The 15,457-nt window shown below is 37.0% G+C and overlaps 1 protein-coding gene across 1 annotated transcript in view; it reads left to right on the forward strand.

Moving 5' to 3' along the window:
* Window positions 1-15,457, forward strand: part of lsp1a (lymphocyte specific protein 1 a) — a 40,605-nt gene that overhangs the window by 15,661 nt on the left and 9,487 nt on the right. The window contains exons 3-12 of the mRNA XM_042505356.1: window positions 476-887; window positions 1,014-1,156; window positions 1,692-1,932; window positions 2,818-2,955; window positions 5,262-5,305; window positions 7,221-7,302; window positions 10,031-10,165; window positions 12,631-12,726; window positions 14,197-14,283; window positions 14,698-14,806. Coding sequence (XP_042361290.1) covers window positions 476-887; window positions 1,014-1,156; window positions 1,692-1,932; window positions 2,818-2,955; window positions 5,262-5,305; window positions 7,221-7,302; window positions 10,031-10,165; window positions 12,631-12,726; window positions 14,197-14,283; window positions 14,698-14,806 — 1,487 coding nt within the window. The remainder of the gene's footprint in view (window positions 1-475; window positions 888-1,013; window positions 1,157-1,691; window positions 1,933-2,817; window positions 2,956-5,261; window positions 5,306-7,220; window positions 7,303-10,030; window positions 10,166-12,630; window positions 12,727-14,196; window positions 14,284-14,697; window positions 14,807-15,457) is intronic.

Raw genomic sequence — 15,457 nt, forward strand, 5'->3', positions numbered from 1 at the left:
TAAAACAAGAGGACAAATAATATAAAATTAAGTTTGCATAATGTCAATATGTAATAATAAAAAACAAATAGACCAAAACCAACAAAAGCAATAAAACTATAAATAAAAGGAAATAAAATAAATAAAACATGAATAAAATAAATAAAATATATAAAAAAGGAAATAAGAGAAATAAAAAGTTGGCATCACATAGAAGCAAGTCTATAAAAATAGGTTTTATAAGTAATTTGTAAGAAGTCACTGATTCTTGGAGCCTTTTTTATATTCTGTCTGTGCAGATCTGAGTCTCTTTTTATTTCGTTTTTTCGTAATGCAGACGGCATTGAATCCTGCAGAATGTGATGTTTGAGAGATTGATCACATGATCTTGTTTTGTTAAACATGGTTTGAAACCTTCATCACCTGCTGCTGTTCTGCATTAATAAACGTTAATAAACGTCAGTAAGCCGTCCTCATTTTCGTTTTTCGTCCTCAGGTATGACGGCGACCTGAAGCCGCACAGCTCTCCGTCTCTGGAGGAGGACGAAGGTTTTAGTGACTGGACTCAGCGCAGAGAGAGACGGAGGCAGCAGCGCCTGCAGGAGCTCAGCCAGGGAGGCGAGGAGGACGAGGACGAAGAGGTGGACATGATAAACAAAGCTGGATCTGTGAGGACCGTCCAGGCCTCGGTCGCATCCTCCGGCAGACTCCAGAGACGGGAGCAGGATGAAGAGGAGGAAGAAGACAGGGCCCGGGTGGAGATGAAGAGGAGGAAGGAGCGTGAGGAGGAGGTGATTCAAGCTGAGAGGATGAGGAGGGAGAGAGAGAGAGAGGAGGAGGAGGACAAGAGGAAGAGGGAGGAGATGATGAGCAGGAGGAGGGAGGAGATCCAGAGGCCGAATGCAGAGGTGAGAGTTTCTCTCTGAACAGCAGTTTGACCAAATAAAACTCGTCTTTATAATCAAATGACGAGTCAACGTTCAGGTCCTCCAGGTCTCTGGTTTGATTTGTCGTGTTGAACTTTTCATGTTCAGGTGGAGAAAAGAAAAGAAGTTAAAATCTCCTACACGTCAAAGGTGGTCCTTCAGCAGGAGCCCAAACACAGCCCCGCCAACGGACCCGGGACCAAAGACGAGGACACGTCTTACAAGAACAACAAGACAAACAAATCCCCCAGGTGTGTTTTATTTATGGCTATCGTGACTATTTCATACACGCATTTAACCCTTTGAAACCTGGATGCACAACACTCGAGCTGCATTCAGACACATTTCGCATGCATTTCAACCTTTGAACTTCGAAACAACGTGGAAAAAAGCCGATGAGCAGTTCGGCAAGAAACATCCTGCAAATTGCAAGAAATAAGTAGATATATAAAATGTTTGTTTTTTTAAAGCTAGGGAAAATTAAATATCTAAATTTATTTTTCAGGACATTTTCTTGTGTTTTTTTGTTTTGTTTTGTTTTATTTTTTTGGGCTCATTTTCAGGTATTTTTTAATTTCTTTTAACTACTTGCTACTTTGTGGGTCATTTCTTCTCAAATTACTCATGGCCTTTTTTCCCATGTTTTTTTTTTTTAAAGAAATCAAGTCAGTTTGTTCCAAAGATTTAACTTTCATCAGCCTGTTCAGCGGTGGATTTATCTGAGAATATGAGGAGAATCAGAGAGCTCAGTTTCTGATGTCTTAAATCCCTCCCTGGTCTTTGCAGCAGAGGCGTGGAGCCGGAGGAGGCGGAGGCCATCCTGGAGACGGAGCAGCGTCTGGAGAAGATCCGGCAGAGCCTCCAGCAGAAGGAGAGCCAGGAGCTGGAGCAGCTGAGGCACCGACAGGCGGAGGCCGAGCAGGAGCTGGAGGAGCTGAAGAGGAGGAGGGAGGAGAGGCGTCGAGTCCGGGTGGAAGAGGAGCGTCGGAGGGAGGAGGAGGAGCAGCAGCGGCTGGCCAAAGAGGAGGTGAAAAGCCCCATTAACCCTTGAACACCTGGATCGACAACACTTTTCTTATGCTGCACTCGGATGCTCTTTAACTCGCATTTAAACCTCTGAAACCTGAGAGAAATTATTTTGATTTCTTTTGAAAGAACAGAAAAAAAACCATAAAGAGCAACTTAGCAAGAAACTAAAGTTTGTTTTATTTTTTAATTTTATTTTTATGTATTTATAATTCTCTTGATAATGTATTTGAAATTTTGTCATAGAAAAAAATGAAAAAATGTAGCTGATTTTTAACACTTTTTTGAGTTCTTTTCTTGTTTGTTTGTTTTTATTTGTTTTGTTTTTTGTTTTAAAAAAAAACAAAAACAAGTCAGTCTGCTCAGATTTCAAAAGGTGAAAGGGTTAAAATATCAGATAGTAGAGATACTTTAAAAAAACATCATTAGTCACCAGTCAAGCCAGGGCTCCAAAATTAGGTTGGACAGGTAAATAGAAACTCACTTAGTCGACGAGTGACAAAGATAATCAGATATGTTGTTTTTTTCTGGAGCTGATGATGAAAGAAGCGAAGCAGAGATTCATCTCACTTCATTATCATCTCATGTTGCACATGTGCAGTACAGACTGTGCACACGCAGGTAAAAAAGATCATAAGCTGAAGTGCTGTAGAGCATTTTGATTATCCTGGAGGAGAAGTTTTCCAAAAGAGTGAGAGCGAGGCGGATAAACAGGGTCATTTTTTATAACAGTTAACTTTAGTTATTTAGCTGGATGTGGATTTATCTGCCCCCTAGTGGCCAAAAAAATCTTTGTCTTCATCACCTCCAGGAACATTATCCTCATCATAATCAAACACTCATAAAAAAATATGAAGCTGAACTTTGTTTGTGTCCTGACTGCCAGGAGGAGAGGAGACAGATGAAGGAGGACATCGAGAGGAGGAGGATGGAGGCGGCCGAGAGGATGAAGAGCCTGAGTGTGTCCAGCGTGGACGGAGACGAGATGTTCAGTCCCTTCAGTCCCAAAACTTCCACACACAAGGTAAATATCACCTACAGGTGGAGCTAAAGCAGTGATACTCAATTTACAGCCCCAAGGGCCAATTCTGGCCCCTGATAGAGTGCCGGGTGTCCCCTGAGACGTTTTCTAATAAAGTGATTGACTTTGGGGAGTGTTTTTGTACTTCTAGTCTCCATAAGGTGTCAGAGTGACTAAAAGAGCATTAAAATAAAGCTTGTTTATCAAAAAAGTGCCAGTGGAGGATCCCCCACACCCCCCACAGAGGTCCTACGCTCCTTATGTCTTAAAATCCTAGAAATGTCCAAAAACCCTAGAAATGTCCTAAAATCCTGGAAATGTTTTGACATCCAAGAAATATCCTAAAATCCTATAAATGTCCTTAAATCCTAGAAATGTCCTGAAATCTGAGAAATGTTCTAAAATCCTAAAAACATCCTAAAATCCTTAAAAAAAGTATCAAAAATCCTACAAATGTCATAAATTCCCAGAAACATCCTAAGATTCTTTAAAGGTCCTAAAATCCAAGGAACGTGATAAAATCCTTGAAATTCCTAGAAATGTCCCAAAATCACGTATGGGGCCGCTGCGACTGGCCCCTGATCTCCTGTCGTTTTGAAAAAGTGGCCCCCGAACAAATAAAGTTGAGCATCACTGCTCTACAGGCTCCTCTTTTTATTTTCTTTCACAGCGACTCTGCAGTGACGGCGGGACTTTGTCTGTCTTTAACTCTGATTTGAAAAGCAGCCGATAACTTTCACATCGCTGAGACTCTGTGGACAAACAGAAAACACTCTGCTCAGACGGGTTTTAGTGTGTTTTTGGTGAGCTGTCCTTCAGCTCCGTAACACTTAAAACTCTGTTAACTGACACAGATTAGTGATCGACTGATGTCGCTTTAACACTGACGGGTTAACTGTGTGTTATCTTCACAGCCGAAGGGTTCAGGCTCAGCTTGTAAGTCGCATGTGTGTGTGTGTGTTTGAAAAGCATGGTGTGAACTCACTGACAGCTGCGGTGTTTTCAGTGTGTGAGTTTGATTTGTGGACAGTGACCTCCCCAAATCTGCTGCAGGAGCACTCCTCCTTTTCACTTCACTGCCGAATGCAGAGTCACAAACAAATCCCGAACAGTTGCCTTAAATACTCTCTCACCTTGCTCGTTTGGACAGTCACTAAGATGCTTTTTATGGTGTGTGTGTGTGTGTGCACAAGCTTTAAAAAAAATGGGATTTTGTCTCTGTATTTGGACGTTAATCGATGATGTTTGATGGAAATGTTCATGTGCATGACACTGCATGTGTGTTCTGCACCTCCTGAATTTGAGTTAAAATAATAATAATAATAATGATTATTATTATTATGAACAACAATAATAATAATAATAATGATGATGATTTTTATTATATTTTTAAAAAAGACACTAAAGAGAATTTTTTTGGAAAATTATTTTGGGACATCAACAACTCTATTTTTTAACTTATAGTTAATTATATATTTATTTTTTCTCCTTTTATTGTCCTTTTATTTTAATTTTTTTTAGGTAATTTCCTTTTTTAAAATTCCACTTTTCAGGCTATTTTCTATTAACTTTCTTTTTTTTAAATCAATTTCTTGCTAATTTTGGGTAATTTCTTGTGAAGTTGAAGCAGAAATTGAGCCAATTTGCTCGGTTTTCAAAGGGTTAATCGAAGATAGATCAATCTGTAGATAAAGTGGAAATGTGTTTCCCACATGTTTTTGTGTGATTTTAATGGCTCACATTACAAAAAATATCATTCTAATTACATCAAACTAAGAGACTTAACTGGAGGAAAAACAGTGAAATATATTTTCTCACTCACCGTCAGAGGTCTGAACTGTGAAAAAATATTTGATTTTGTATCAGATTTCTGTACTAAAGTGTTTTAAAATGAAAAAATCACATAAAAACCCACCAGAAAAACTTAAAAAGGCCAAAATTTAAAGGACCTTTGGTTCAGGAAAGAAAGTTACGAGGGCTGTGTGTTGAAAAATGGAAACAAAAAATACAAAATGCAAGAATCCTAAAATCTCATTGATTTCAAACACCTGGCAGCAAACTACAAAAACCAGTAAAAATACACAACGTGAATCAGCCTGTCGCTCTGTTTCCCATCATCCTCTGCTGCGTGCGGCTGCTGATGACTCGTAGGGTTTGATGGAGGCCAGCGGACTCGGCTCTGTTTGTGTTGGACGCGGCCGTCGGCGGTCTGAACGCAGAGCCGTAATTAGCACGCCTCTGAACCGAGCGGCGACATGGAAAACTTCCTGCAGAAAAAAAACACCTCAGACGTCTTTCTTCTTTTTCAGATCACAGAGAGAACCGAGTCGCTGAACCGCTCGCTGAAGAAAAGGTGATGTGTACATCACATGCCGCTTTCCAAAATGTTTTCTGCTTCATTTTAAAAAACGTTTTACCCCGATATTTGTTGACTTGTTTGGTACCTTTGGACATTTTTGGATCACCTCTCCAATTTTAAAATTTAAAATGAAGTTCTGTACAATAACTTTAATATCGCACACAATCGTATCGCTCTGCACACAAAATACGTTTTTCAAAATCAAGCTTTAAAAAATATTATACATTAAAATGATTTTCTTCTTTTATTGAGTTATTTTTTTAACAAACATCAGCCCTTATTATAAATAAAAAATATTCAGAATTTAAACATTTCAATGCCAGGTTTTTGTCATGATGCCACTGTGTTTTAAGATTGAAAAAACAATTTTTTTTTAACTATCACAGTCTGGGATGTCAACGATTTGCAGCAACACTGATTGTGACTGTGCACCTCGTGGAAATAGCATGTATTTTCTCAATGTGCCAAATATTTAAAAGAAACCAGTAATAATGATAATACAGTATCAGGTGGAAAATAGTCAAAATGACAAATTCAGAGTCAAAAGCCCAGAATGACACCCAGAAATAATACAAGTCCTGTTTTTCTGCTCTGATGGCTGTGGGATCAAAAATGTCAGTTTGAATGGGTTTCAATGGAGCATTTTTGACCTGAACAGTCTGAATGTAACTATTTAGTTTTACCAGTTGTTTTATTTTAAGTTATTGCAGTGTTTCCCACCAAAAGTGGATGTAACGTCAGTGAACGCTGCTGCTCTGCTGCCTCATCAGTTTGACTTTGTGTTTTAAAGCGTTTCTTAGAAATCTGACATAAAATATAAACAATCATCAAACAATCAAAAAAACCAGTTTTCTGTCCATCACCAACTCGCCAGCAGCTCGTTTTTTCTGTCAGTCATGTTGTTTTGAAGGTAAACACAGAAGAAGACGGTCAGAGCCTCTCCAGCTCTCAGTGCGTCTCCGTCCTCAGACGAATGATTTATGTCTCGGCTTAACGGCGTCCAGATGCAGCGTTTTCTGCGTTTGCTCTGCTGGTCGTTGGTGTGGAGGCTCCAGGCAGTCTGCAGCAGGAGGCTGTCAGCTCCGACGAGCTCTGTGTGGATGCTTTTTGTTTTGAAATAAGTGCAGCAGAAACGGGGTTTATAGAGATGACTCTCAAAAGTCACAGAAATTTAAAAAAAATGATTAAAAAAAATGTCGTCCTATAAGAACAAACTGAAATTCAGATTTGCAGGTTTAAACATCGAATTGGCTTTGTTGTTTTTGTGTATAAGAGAAATTATAAAAGAAAAGAAAAAAACTGTTACAGATTTTAAAAAATAATTAAATATAAAAATATGTAAAACATATATATATATATATATATTTATGAAAAGGTGTACTTTGGTTAATTATAAAAATCTTTTACATAAAATGTTGATATTAATCTGCCAATGTTCGCAATATGAAGAATATGTGGACTGTGCGAAATTAATAATAGATCGCAATTTTATTACATTAATTTAGACCTTAATATCAGTATGAAAATTTTAAATAATTACAAATTATTGGAATTCCAGACATAAAAAATGCATTAAGTTAATTTCAATTCGAGTAGAGATCCCAAAATGTCCAAAATGAAAACATCGGGCTGAATGGAAGAGAAATGTGCACTAAACATCTTCAAAATATTATGGTAAAAGCTTATAATTTTATTTTATTTCACTCGGTTTAAACTTTAAAAAATTTGAACAGAGAGCTGAAACACGATGATACGCAACCTATATTTCACTTTATTTATACTGTAGGTAATAAAATGATGAGGTGTGGAGAGAAAAGGCGTCGTCACCTTTTACAGTGTCCTCAGGCGGGATTTTATCCGCAGAGACGATCTGATCCTGAATCTGTTTGGTGTCGTTTTGTTTGATCAGTAACAGCTTTAAGAAGACGCAGCCTCTCGTCCTGCTGTCCAAGATCGACGACAAGCTGGAGCAGTACGCCCACGCTGTGGAGGTCAGCTCACACACACACACACACACACACACACACACACACACACACACACACACACACACACACACACACACACACACACACACACACAGACTGAAGGCGTGTTTAAAATGACACGTTACATGATTTAGTGCCAGAATCTAAAGTTGGTGAAGGAGAAAAGATAAATGTATCCTAAAGAGATAAACAAATTAGTAACAAAATCAGTGTGTGCTGCTATATATTTCATGCACATGTACTAAATACACTGTAAACATATGACTAGTTTTAATTTATGTTTATTTCGTTGTTAAGTTTACTTAAATTTTAGTTCAGTCAGTACCGCCACCAAGAAAACACTTCTTAGTAGCTTTTTTATATTTAGCTTTATTTGCAGTTATAAATATTTTACTAATGCAGTTATTGATATTTGGCAGTATGGCTCTGTTTCTGGGGTCCCCCTGCCCTTCCACATGCTCACGTGGAAAGCGTTGAGCAGAAACAGCACACATTCCTGCCCTTAAATGTGCACACGAAGAAAGCCTGAAGCAGGGAGAGCAGCAGCAAAAACCCCAAAGAGCCGGCATCAATGACAACAACAACAACACTGATTAAGTCAGAACAGCACAAAGGAGGAGGAGCAGGGGAGGAGCAGGGGAGGAGCAGGGGAGGAGCAGGGGAGGAGGAGGGCTGCAAAAGCGGCGTTTAGCGAATCAGATGCTTAGAGGCGAATCAGCTGGCCATCAGCTGATGAGGGCTTGCATGATATCAGCTGATATCAATAATAGCAGCGATTGACTCCACGGCCTGCCTGAACTAACATGACATGGAGTCCTGTTTAAATCTAGTTTTCTAGTTTTATTTATCTGTTTTACATTTTTTTCATTAGGCTTTAACATTGATTTTATTTTTTTATTTTATTTTTTTTGCATTATTTTGTTTGTGTCATAAAAATGCTGATCTTGTCTCAAGATGTTTGAATAGTTTCTTTTTTTAATGAAAATAATTCTGCAATCTAATTGTTCTTTGTTATGTAGCTCATTAAAGTTGAAATAACTTGGTTTACTTGAGTTGCCATATCTTAAAAAAAAAAAAACAAGTTAATTTAACTTGTCATTTTTAAGTTTACTTTACAAAAAAAAATAAATACAACATTTTCAGTTAACCTCAGAAATAGATTTATGGTAAGCAAAACATAAGAATAGTTATATTTACTGATTTTATTAAGGCAAGATTTTTGTCTCGGATTTATTTTTACAGTAAAATTGTCAGGTTTTACATTACATTGAGGGGGCATTTCAGCTGCGTTAACCCCAAAATCTACGCCTGTGGACGCCAGACCCTCAGGAAGCCCACCGGACTCTGAGCCCATTTATCAGCAAGAGCAGACAGAAGTATTTCCCAAAAACTGTAAAACTGCTCCTGTAAAGTGTCCGAGCCCTCTGGTGTTTTTTTTTCTGCTCACTGATGAACTTTTGGACTCTTATTGTTTCAAACCAGCTGAAGGTCAAAGAGCAGCTGTGACCCTTTTTGTGCCGAGGTCGCACATCTGCCGCACCTGGGCGATGACATCACAGCGCTCTGACAGATATACGACAGGAAGCGCCGACGTTTAGCCCTCTTTATTTTTACCTTTCCGCTCCCTCTTTCCACTCCTCACCTCAGGCTGAGCTCAGCACGCTGAGCGAGCTGCAGCTTAACGCACAGACACGTTTATTTATGGAGAGCTTTTAAAAAGAAACTACGGGTTAAACACAAAGTGCCGTGAAGGAGACAGATTACAGGTGTGAAGAAGGCAGAATATTCTCACCATAAACCAGTCGAGTTTGGTTTTTATAGTTTATTCTGTCATTGTTCATACAGAATATGGCACTTTAAAGGTACAGTAGTCCAATAGTGCCAATATAAAAATTAAATTATTTGAACGTGGGTTTCCTTCTTCTTCTTCTTTTATTTATTATTTATTTATTTATTTATTTATTTCTGTGCATGTGAAGTATGGCACAATTTAAATTTAGAAGTCAAATTTTTATATTCATGTTTGATGATGTATAATTTATATATTCATGTTTGATGATGTATAATTTATAATAACATTTCAATTTCAATCCAAATCGACAAATAATACAATCTGAAAAAAAGTCCAAAAATGAATTACTTCTAATAATAAATAAATAGATAGATAGATAGAAAAAAAAAAAGTTGAATGATTAAAAAATAAACCAAAATTCAGGATGACGAAAGAACTTCACAGTCAAGAAAGTAAAAAATCATTATGTGAAAAGCAGAAATATAAAGAAGAGAAATGAAAAAATAAATAATAATAATGATAAAACAAAGAATACATTTAAAAAAGAAATAGTGATAAAATTAACAAAAATCAAATCACAAGAAGTCATTCAGATAAAATTAACCTTTGAGAAATGATTAAAATAAGCTTATATTCAAGCTAAAACATTTATTTGAAATCATTTGGAAAACAAAAGGTTTTAACAAAACTGATTAATATTTCATCAACAAACAGTTTGTATTCGAAATTTTGAAAAAAAAAAAAAAAAAAAGTTATCAAGATATAAAAAGGTCAGGACATCAGAAGTGCGTATTGTCCCTCTGTCCAATCAGAGGTTCGCGTTTTCAGCGGCTGCTGTTTTATTAAATAGTGAATTTACGAGTTTATCATATTAACACACGACTGTGCGTTAACGCGTGATTGTTGTTGTTGTTGTTGTTTGTTGTTGTTGTTGTGCAGAACTCCCAGGAGGCGCGGGCCATGAAGGCGTCCCTGACCGACCTGCACGGCTCACCGGAGGTCGTCGCCTCCAAGAAAAACCTGTTTGAGGCCGGAGAAGTCTGGAGTCAGAGTCCCACAAAGGGAGCCGCCAAGGTAAGAAAACCGCAGAGACCTGCGCACTTCCTGCTCCAACAGGAAGTCTTTTAAACGTCAAACCCGCTGCCCTAAAAGCCCCGGAGGCCGGTCAGACTTTCGTGATGAAGAGAAACGAGTTTGATTTTGATTTGATTTGATTTAGGGTGAAATATCTGGGTTTAAACTGGACCTCTGTTTGAGTCCAGTCTTTACTGTTAACCCTTTGAAACCTGGATCGACATCAGTTTTCTTGTGTTGCGTTCAGACGCCTTTTCACGAGAATTTAAACCTTTAAAACTGTAGAAAAGTGATTTGATTTCTTTTGAAAACAAAAGGCAATGAGCAACTTGGCAAGAGATGTTCCCCAAATTGTGAGAAGACCGTGACAAACCATGACCTAAAAATCAATTTAAAAAAAAGAAAAAGAAAAAAAAATATATATATATATATATATATATATATATATATATATATATATATATATATATATATTCATAAATGCATATATTTAGGCATTTAGGCTGTTGGCATAGGCGATATAGGAGTTCGCCTCGAGCGCCACACGCTGGAGGAGCGCCACTGGTTGCGCTCAAAAAAGAAAAAAAAAAAAAAATTGTTTTTCTCATCATTGACCTGCTGACCCGCCTGCACCGTGACACCTGACGGCGCTGCGGACTGAGAGACAAAGACGGGATAAGATACTGATGCTGACTGATCCGCTCCGCTCTCATTCTCCGCCGATGTGTCCGCCGCCGCCGGTGTCTCCGCCGGTGTCTCCGCCGATGTCTCCGCCGGTGTCCGCTCTGCTCTCATTCTCCGCCGGTGTCTCAGCAGGTGTTTGTCCCGCACTGTCTGCTGCAGGTCCATGTCTTTGCACTAGTCGGTTAATGTCCTCTGTAACTGTCCAGATGAATCAGGTGACTTTTGCAGAAGGGGGACACCAAAAGAGCCGCCCTGATATAATGAATGTAAACATACATTTTTGCCCTGTTTTTACGCCATTTCCTGGTTTTCGTTAATTGTTTTTGTATCTTCTTCTCTGTTTTTGCTGATTTTTGAGTAATTTTCTTGTGACTTTTTACAAAATTTCTCACACATTCTGGGTAATTTCTTTTTAAATTGCTCATAGCCTTCTTTGCATGTTTTTGAAAGAAATTAAGCAAATTTAGCCTGGTTTTAAAGGGTTAATAAGGCAACTCCAGAATCCACTTCTATATAGAAATGCATGTCTTTATTCCATGATGGCGTGTTTTAAAAGGGGATTTTTTTTTATGCATTGTCTTTTATACCTACAAATGGTGTATAATCCTGCAAAACCCAACAAAAAAGACGTTTTTTTAAAAACTAATCAGAAAGAAAATATAATCGTACTGCAGTTTTACATAATGAAGAGGTTTTTTTACTGAGGCTCTGAATGTGGCGTCAGCTCCGACCGGCCATCAGATCAAATCAAATCTCCGAGGATCATGTTGTCAGTTTGGCTCCACCCTCACACGTCTATTTTAAGTCCTGGCAGCGGCTGCGAGTGTTTGATATCTGTTTGTTTACTGGAGCTCGCTGAGATAAACAACAAACAAACAACCTCAAGTTCACCGTGAAGTGTTGAAGAGCTCTCAGCCGAGACTGTTAAACCTCTGAAACCTGGAGCGAAAACTTTTCTTGTGCTGCTTTCAGACGCACAAGTATTTAAAGCGTTGAACCGGAACAGATGTGATTTATTTAAAAAAAACATGAGGAAAAAAGACCATGATAATCTGGTAAGAAATGTCCAGCAAATTGGAAGAAATGGATAGATATAGAAAATTATTATTTTTTTTAAATATATTAATTTATGGAGATCATATTTACATATTTAAAATTTTGTTTTAAAGACTTTTTTGACAAGACTTATGGGCTTTTTGGAATTTTTTTTCTCTTTTTTCTTTATTTAAAAATAATTTTCAGGTAATTTTCTTGTATGTTTTTACTGATTTCTTGCTAATTATTGAATTATTGCTTATTTCAGTGCTCAGTGCTCAATTTTAAAAAAGCTAAAAAAAATATCTAGGAAAAAAATTTTTTAATAATCATATTTACATATGTAAAATTATGTGAGTTATAATTTTAAGGAGTTTTTGCCAAGATTTAATTGCCTTTTCTTATTCCTTTCTTCTTTTAAACCAGTTTTCAGGTAATTTTCTTGTACTTTTTACTAATTTCTTGCTTATTGGATTATTTGTTCTTTCAGTGCTCATTGCTAAAAAAAATACCCAAAGTATAAATTTCTGATTTTTTTTAAAGCTTGGGTTTGAAACGTGTGAAATGTGTGTAATATTAAAGTGGGCCTTAAGGGTTAAATCACTAAAATCACATAAAATCATAAACTCAGGTAGTTAGATTGAGAAAGGGTGAAGTGAGGACGCAGCGCTGCCCTTCGTCCTGATCTAAACCCAACTTTATTAACTTTATTAACTTTATTAACCTGAGCTTGTTTTCTGGTTTAGGACGCGGAGGGGCTGAAGGTGGGCGTGGCTAACCGGATCACTCAGTGGGTGAAGGGTCCGTGTGACGTCAGCAGACAGACGCCCAGCAAACCGACAGTAAGTCACAAACACGCCGTCGGCGTGATATAAAGTCGCTCAGTCAGCGGCAACAGAAACATGCTGATGCTTCAGGATAAACTCTCACACAGAATCAGATATCGTTCATCAGAATAAGTACTTTTACTACTGATACTTTAAGTTTCATGGTGATACGTCTGCACTGTTACTTGAATGGGATACTGAATGTAATTTACTTGTACTAGAGTATTTTTGCAGTGTTACTTTTATTTAGATAAGCTATAAGATTCGCAGGCTCTGGGAATATTTTAAGGACAGCAGATTTATATTAGTTTGGCTTTTAATTACTGTAATTCTTGTAAAAATAATGTTAAATCAGTTCTCTTATTTTTCTGTTTTTACTGTTCTCTGTACTTTTAACTTTGACTTTTTTATATTGTTGAATCCTTCCTGTCTTTTGATTGTCTAATGGTTTTTTTTGTTTGTTTGTTTTTTGTGTTGCATTTTTTAATTATGAAGCACTTTGAGCTGCATTTCTTGTGTGAAAGGTGCTCTATAATTCAAGTTTTATTGTTATTATTATTATAAATTATTATTTTTATTGTTTAATTTTCCTATTCTTCTTCTTTTTTATTATTATTGTTATTAGTAGTAGTAGTAGTAGTAGTAGTAGTAGTAGTAGTAGTAGTAGTAAAAGATCTGATCTGTTAGTGAGCGGCTGTGATGTGTTCAGGTGCAGCTGTAAAGTCAGTAATGTGAGGTTTCCCTCTTGTGGACAAACAAGAAACAACAATTTTGTTGTATCTTTTAGGATTTTCTCTGAAAGTTTCTTACATTTTTTAAAAAAATGTTTTATGTATGAATAATAACAATGAATAATAGAAAGTATGAATTAATTAATTATTCATGAATAACAAACTTCTGTTTGATTATTTCAAATAAAGATTTAGGAACCACTGACAAATTCAAAAACTTTCTTTTAGGTCAGATCGCTCTACTTATGAAGTGAAGAACAACCTCTTTTTGTTATTATTGGTCTGTTTTGAAACGATCTCGCATGTTGCTTCTCTGTGTTTGCGATCAAAGCTGATATTTGAGAAAAATATTATATTTTTCAGGAAAGAACATGTCGTATGTTTTAATGATAACACTGCGCTGGAACTATTTTCTTGACAGACCACGGTGTATCCTTCCACCCAGTGCGTCTGTGCCGTGTTGGTTGCCAGATTTGGCACTGAACCTATAAAACGATATACTGCGTGTTAATTAGAGTTTTTCGAGCGAATGAACTTTGGACAGAAAAATCGTGAAAGGAAGTCGTCAGCGCTCACCGATCAACGTTAAATACTGTTTATTCACACAGCAGGCAAAACACGGACGCGTTTCAGCACTGAGCTTTGCTTCAAGGCTAACAGTTTCCCCCTGTTTCCAGTCACTATGCTAAGCTAAGCTAACCATGTACAGATACTGATGCTTTTTCTGATTATTGATTATTGATTGATCTGTCAGGATGTTAGGCCCGGAGACGTGATGCAGAAAAAAAACATGTGGGAGATTATTGGAGACTCCACAGAGAGACCCAGGCAACGAGCCAAGGTCAGCGCGCACACACACACGCACACACACACACACACACACACACACACACACACACACAGATAAATATGAAACTGTCCCTTTTAAACATTGTTTTTTTTTTTAAAATTATTTCATTTTTATTTTGTAAAAATGACCTGCATTGTTATGTACATTGTATTGTAAGTGATTATATCAGTAATTGTCAGTCAATCATCAAAATGCAGCTTACTTAATTACAAATGTTTGAAAAAGTATTTTTTGTTTCCAGATTTTTTTTCTTATTTGATGCTTTTTCTCCACTTTTCTTTCCTCTGTGAAGATCTGTTATTATGGAAATCACATCAAATGGTTAATATATGGTTTTAATGTGCAATGCTACATATTAAATGTATGAGGAAAGATTTCAGACAGTTTTATCTTTTTTGTCTTCAGGGATCAGCAGCTGGTAAAAAGTACAAATTTGTGGTCACTGGTCACGGCAAATATGAGAAAATCCCCATAGACGACGAGAACGGAGGAGAATTCACTAACGGACAGTCCGGTAAGACGGCAGACAGGAAGTGTCCAAAATCTTGTTAAATGTTTTTACAACATATGGAAACTGTTTTTATGTCTTAAAGCAGGGACACTCAACTTTATTAGCTTGGGGGCCACAAAATGAGGCAAGGGGCCAGTCGCAGCAGCTGCATACGTTTTTGTACGATATAATGCATTTCTACATTTTTAGAGCATTTCTAGGTGTCCTAAAATCCTGGAAATGTGCTAAAACCCTTGACACGTTTCTCAAATTTATGGACATTTCTAGAATTTTAGGATGTTTCTGGATTTAAAGTCAATTCTTGTATTTTAGGACAATCTAGGATTTCAGGACATGACTTTCATTTAGGACGTTTCTCTGATTTTAACAATGTTGCTAGATGTCCTAAAATCCTAAAAATGTACTAAAATCCTTGAAATGTTTCTCAAAATGTAGGACATTTCTAGGATTTTAGGACATCTCTTTGATTTATTCAGTTTCTCTGAATTTACAGTGTTTCTCATATTTTAGGAAATTTTTTTATTTCAGGACATTTCTAGGATTTTATGACATTTTCTCAATTTTTTTTTCTAATTTTAGGACATTTCGATGATTTTAGGATGTTTCTGTGATTTCAGGACATTTCTAGAATTTTAGGGCATTTCTAGATGTCCT

Source organism: Plectropomus leopardus, chromosome 17 (genome assembly GCF_008729295.1).
Source record: "Plectropomus leopardus isolate mb chromosome 17, YSFRI_Pleo_2.0, whole genome shotgun sequence".
NCBI lineage: Eukaryota > Metazoa > Chordata > Actinopteri > Perciformes > Serranidae > Plectropomus > Plectropomus leopardus.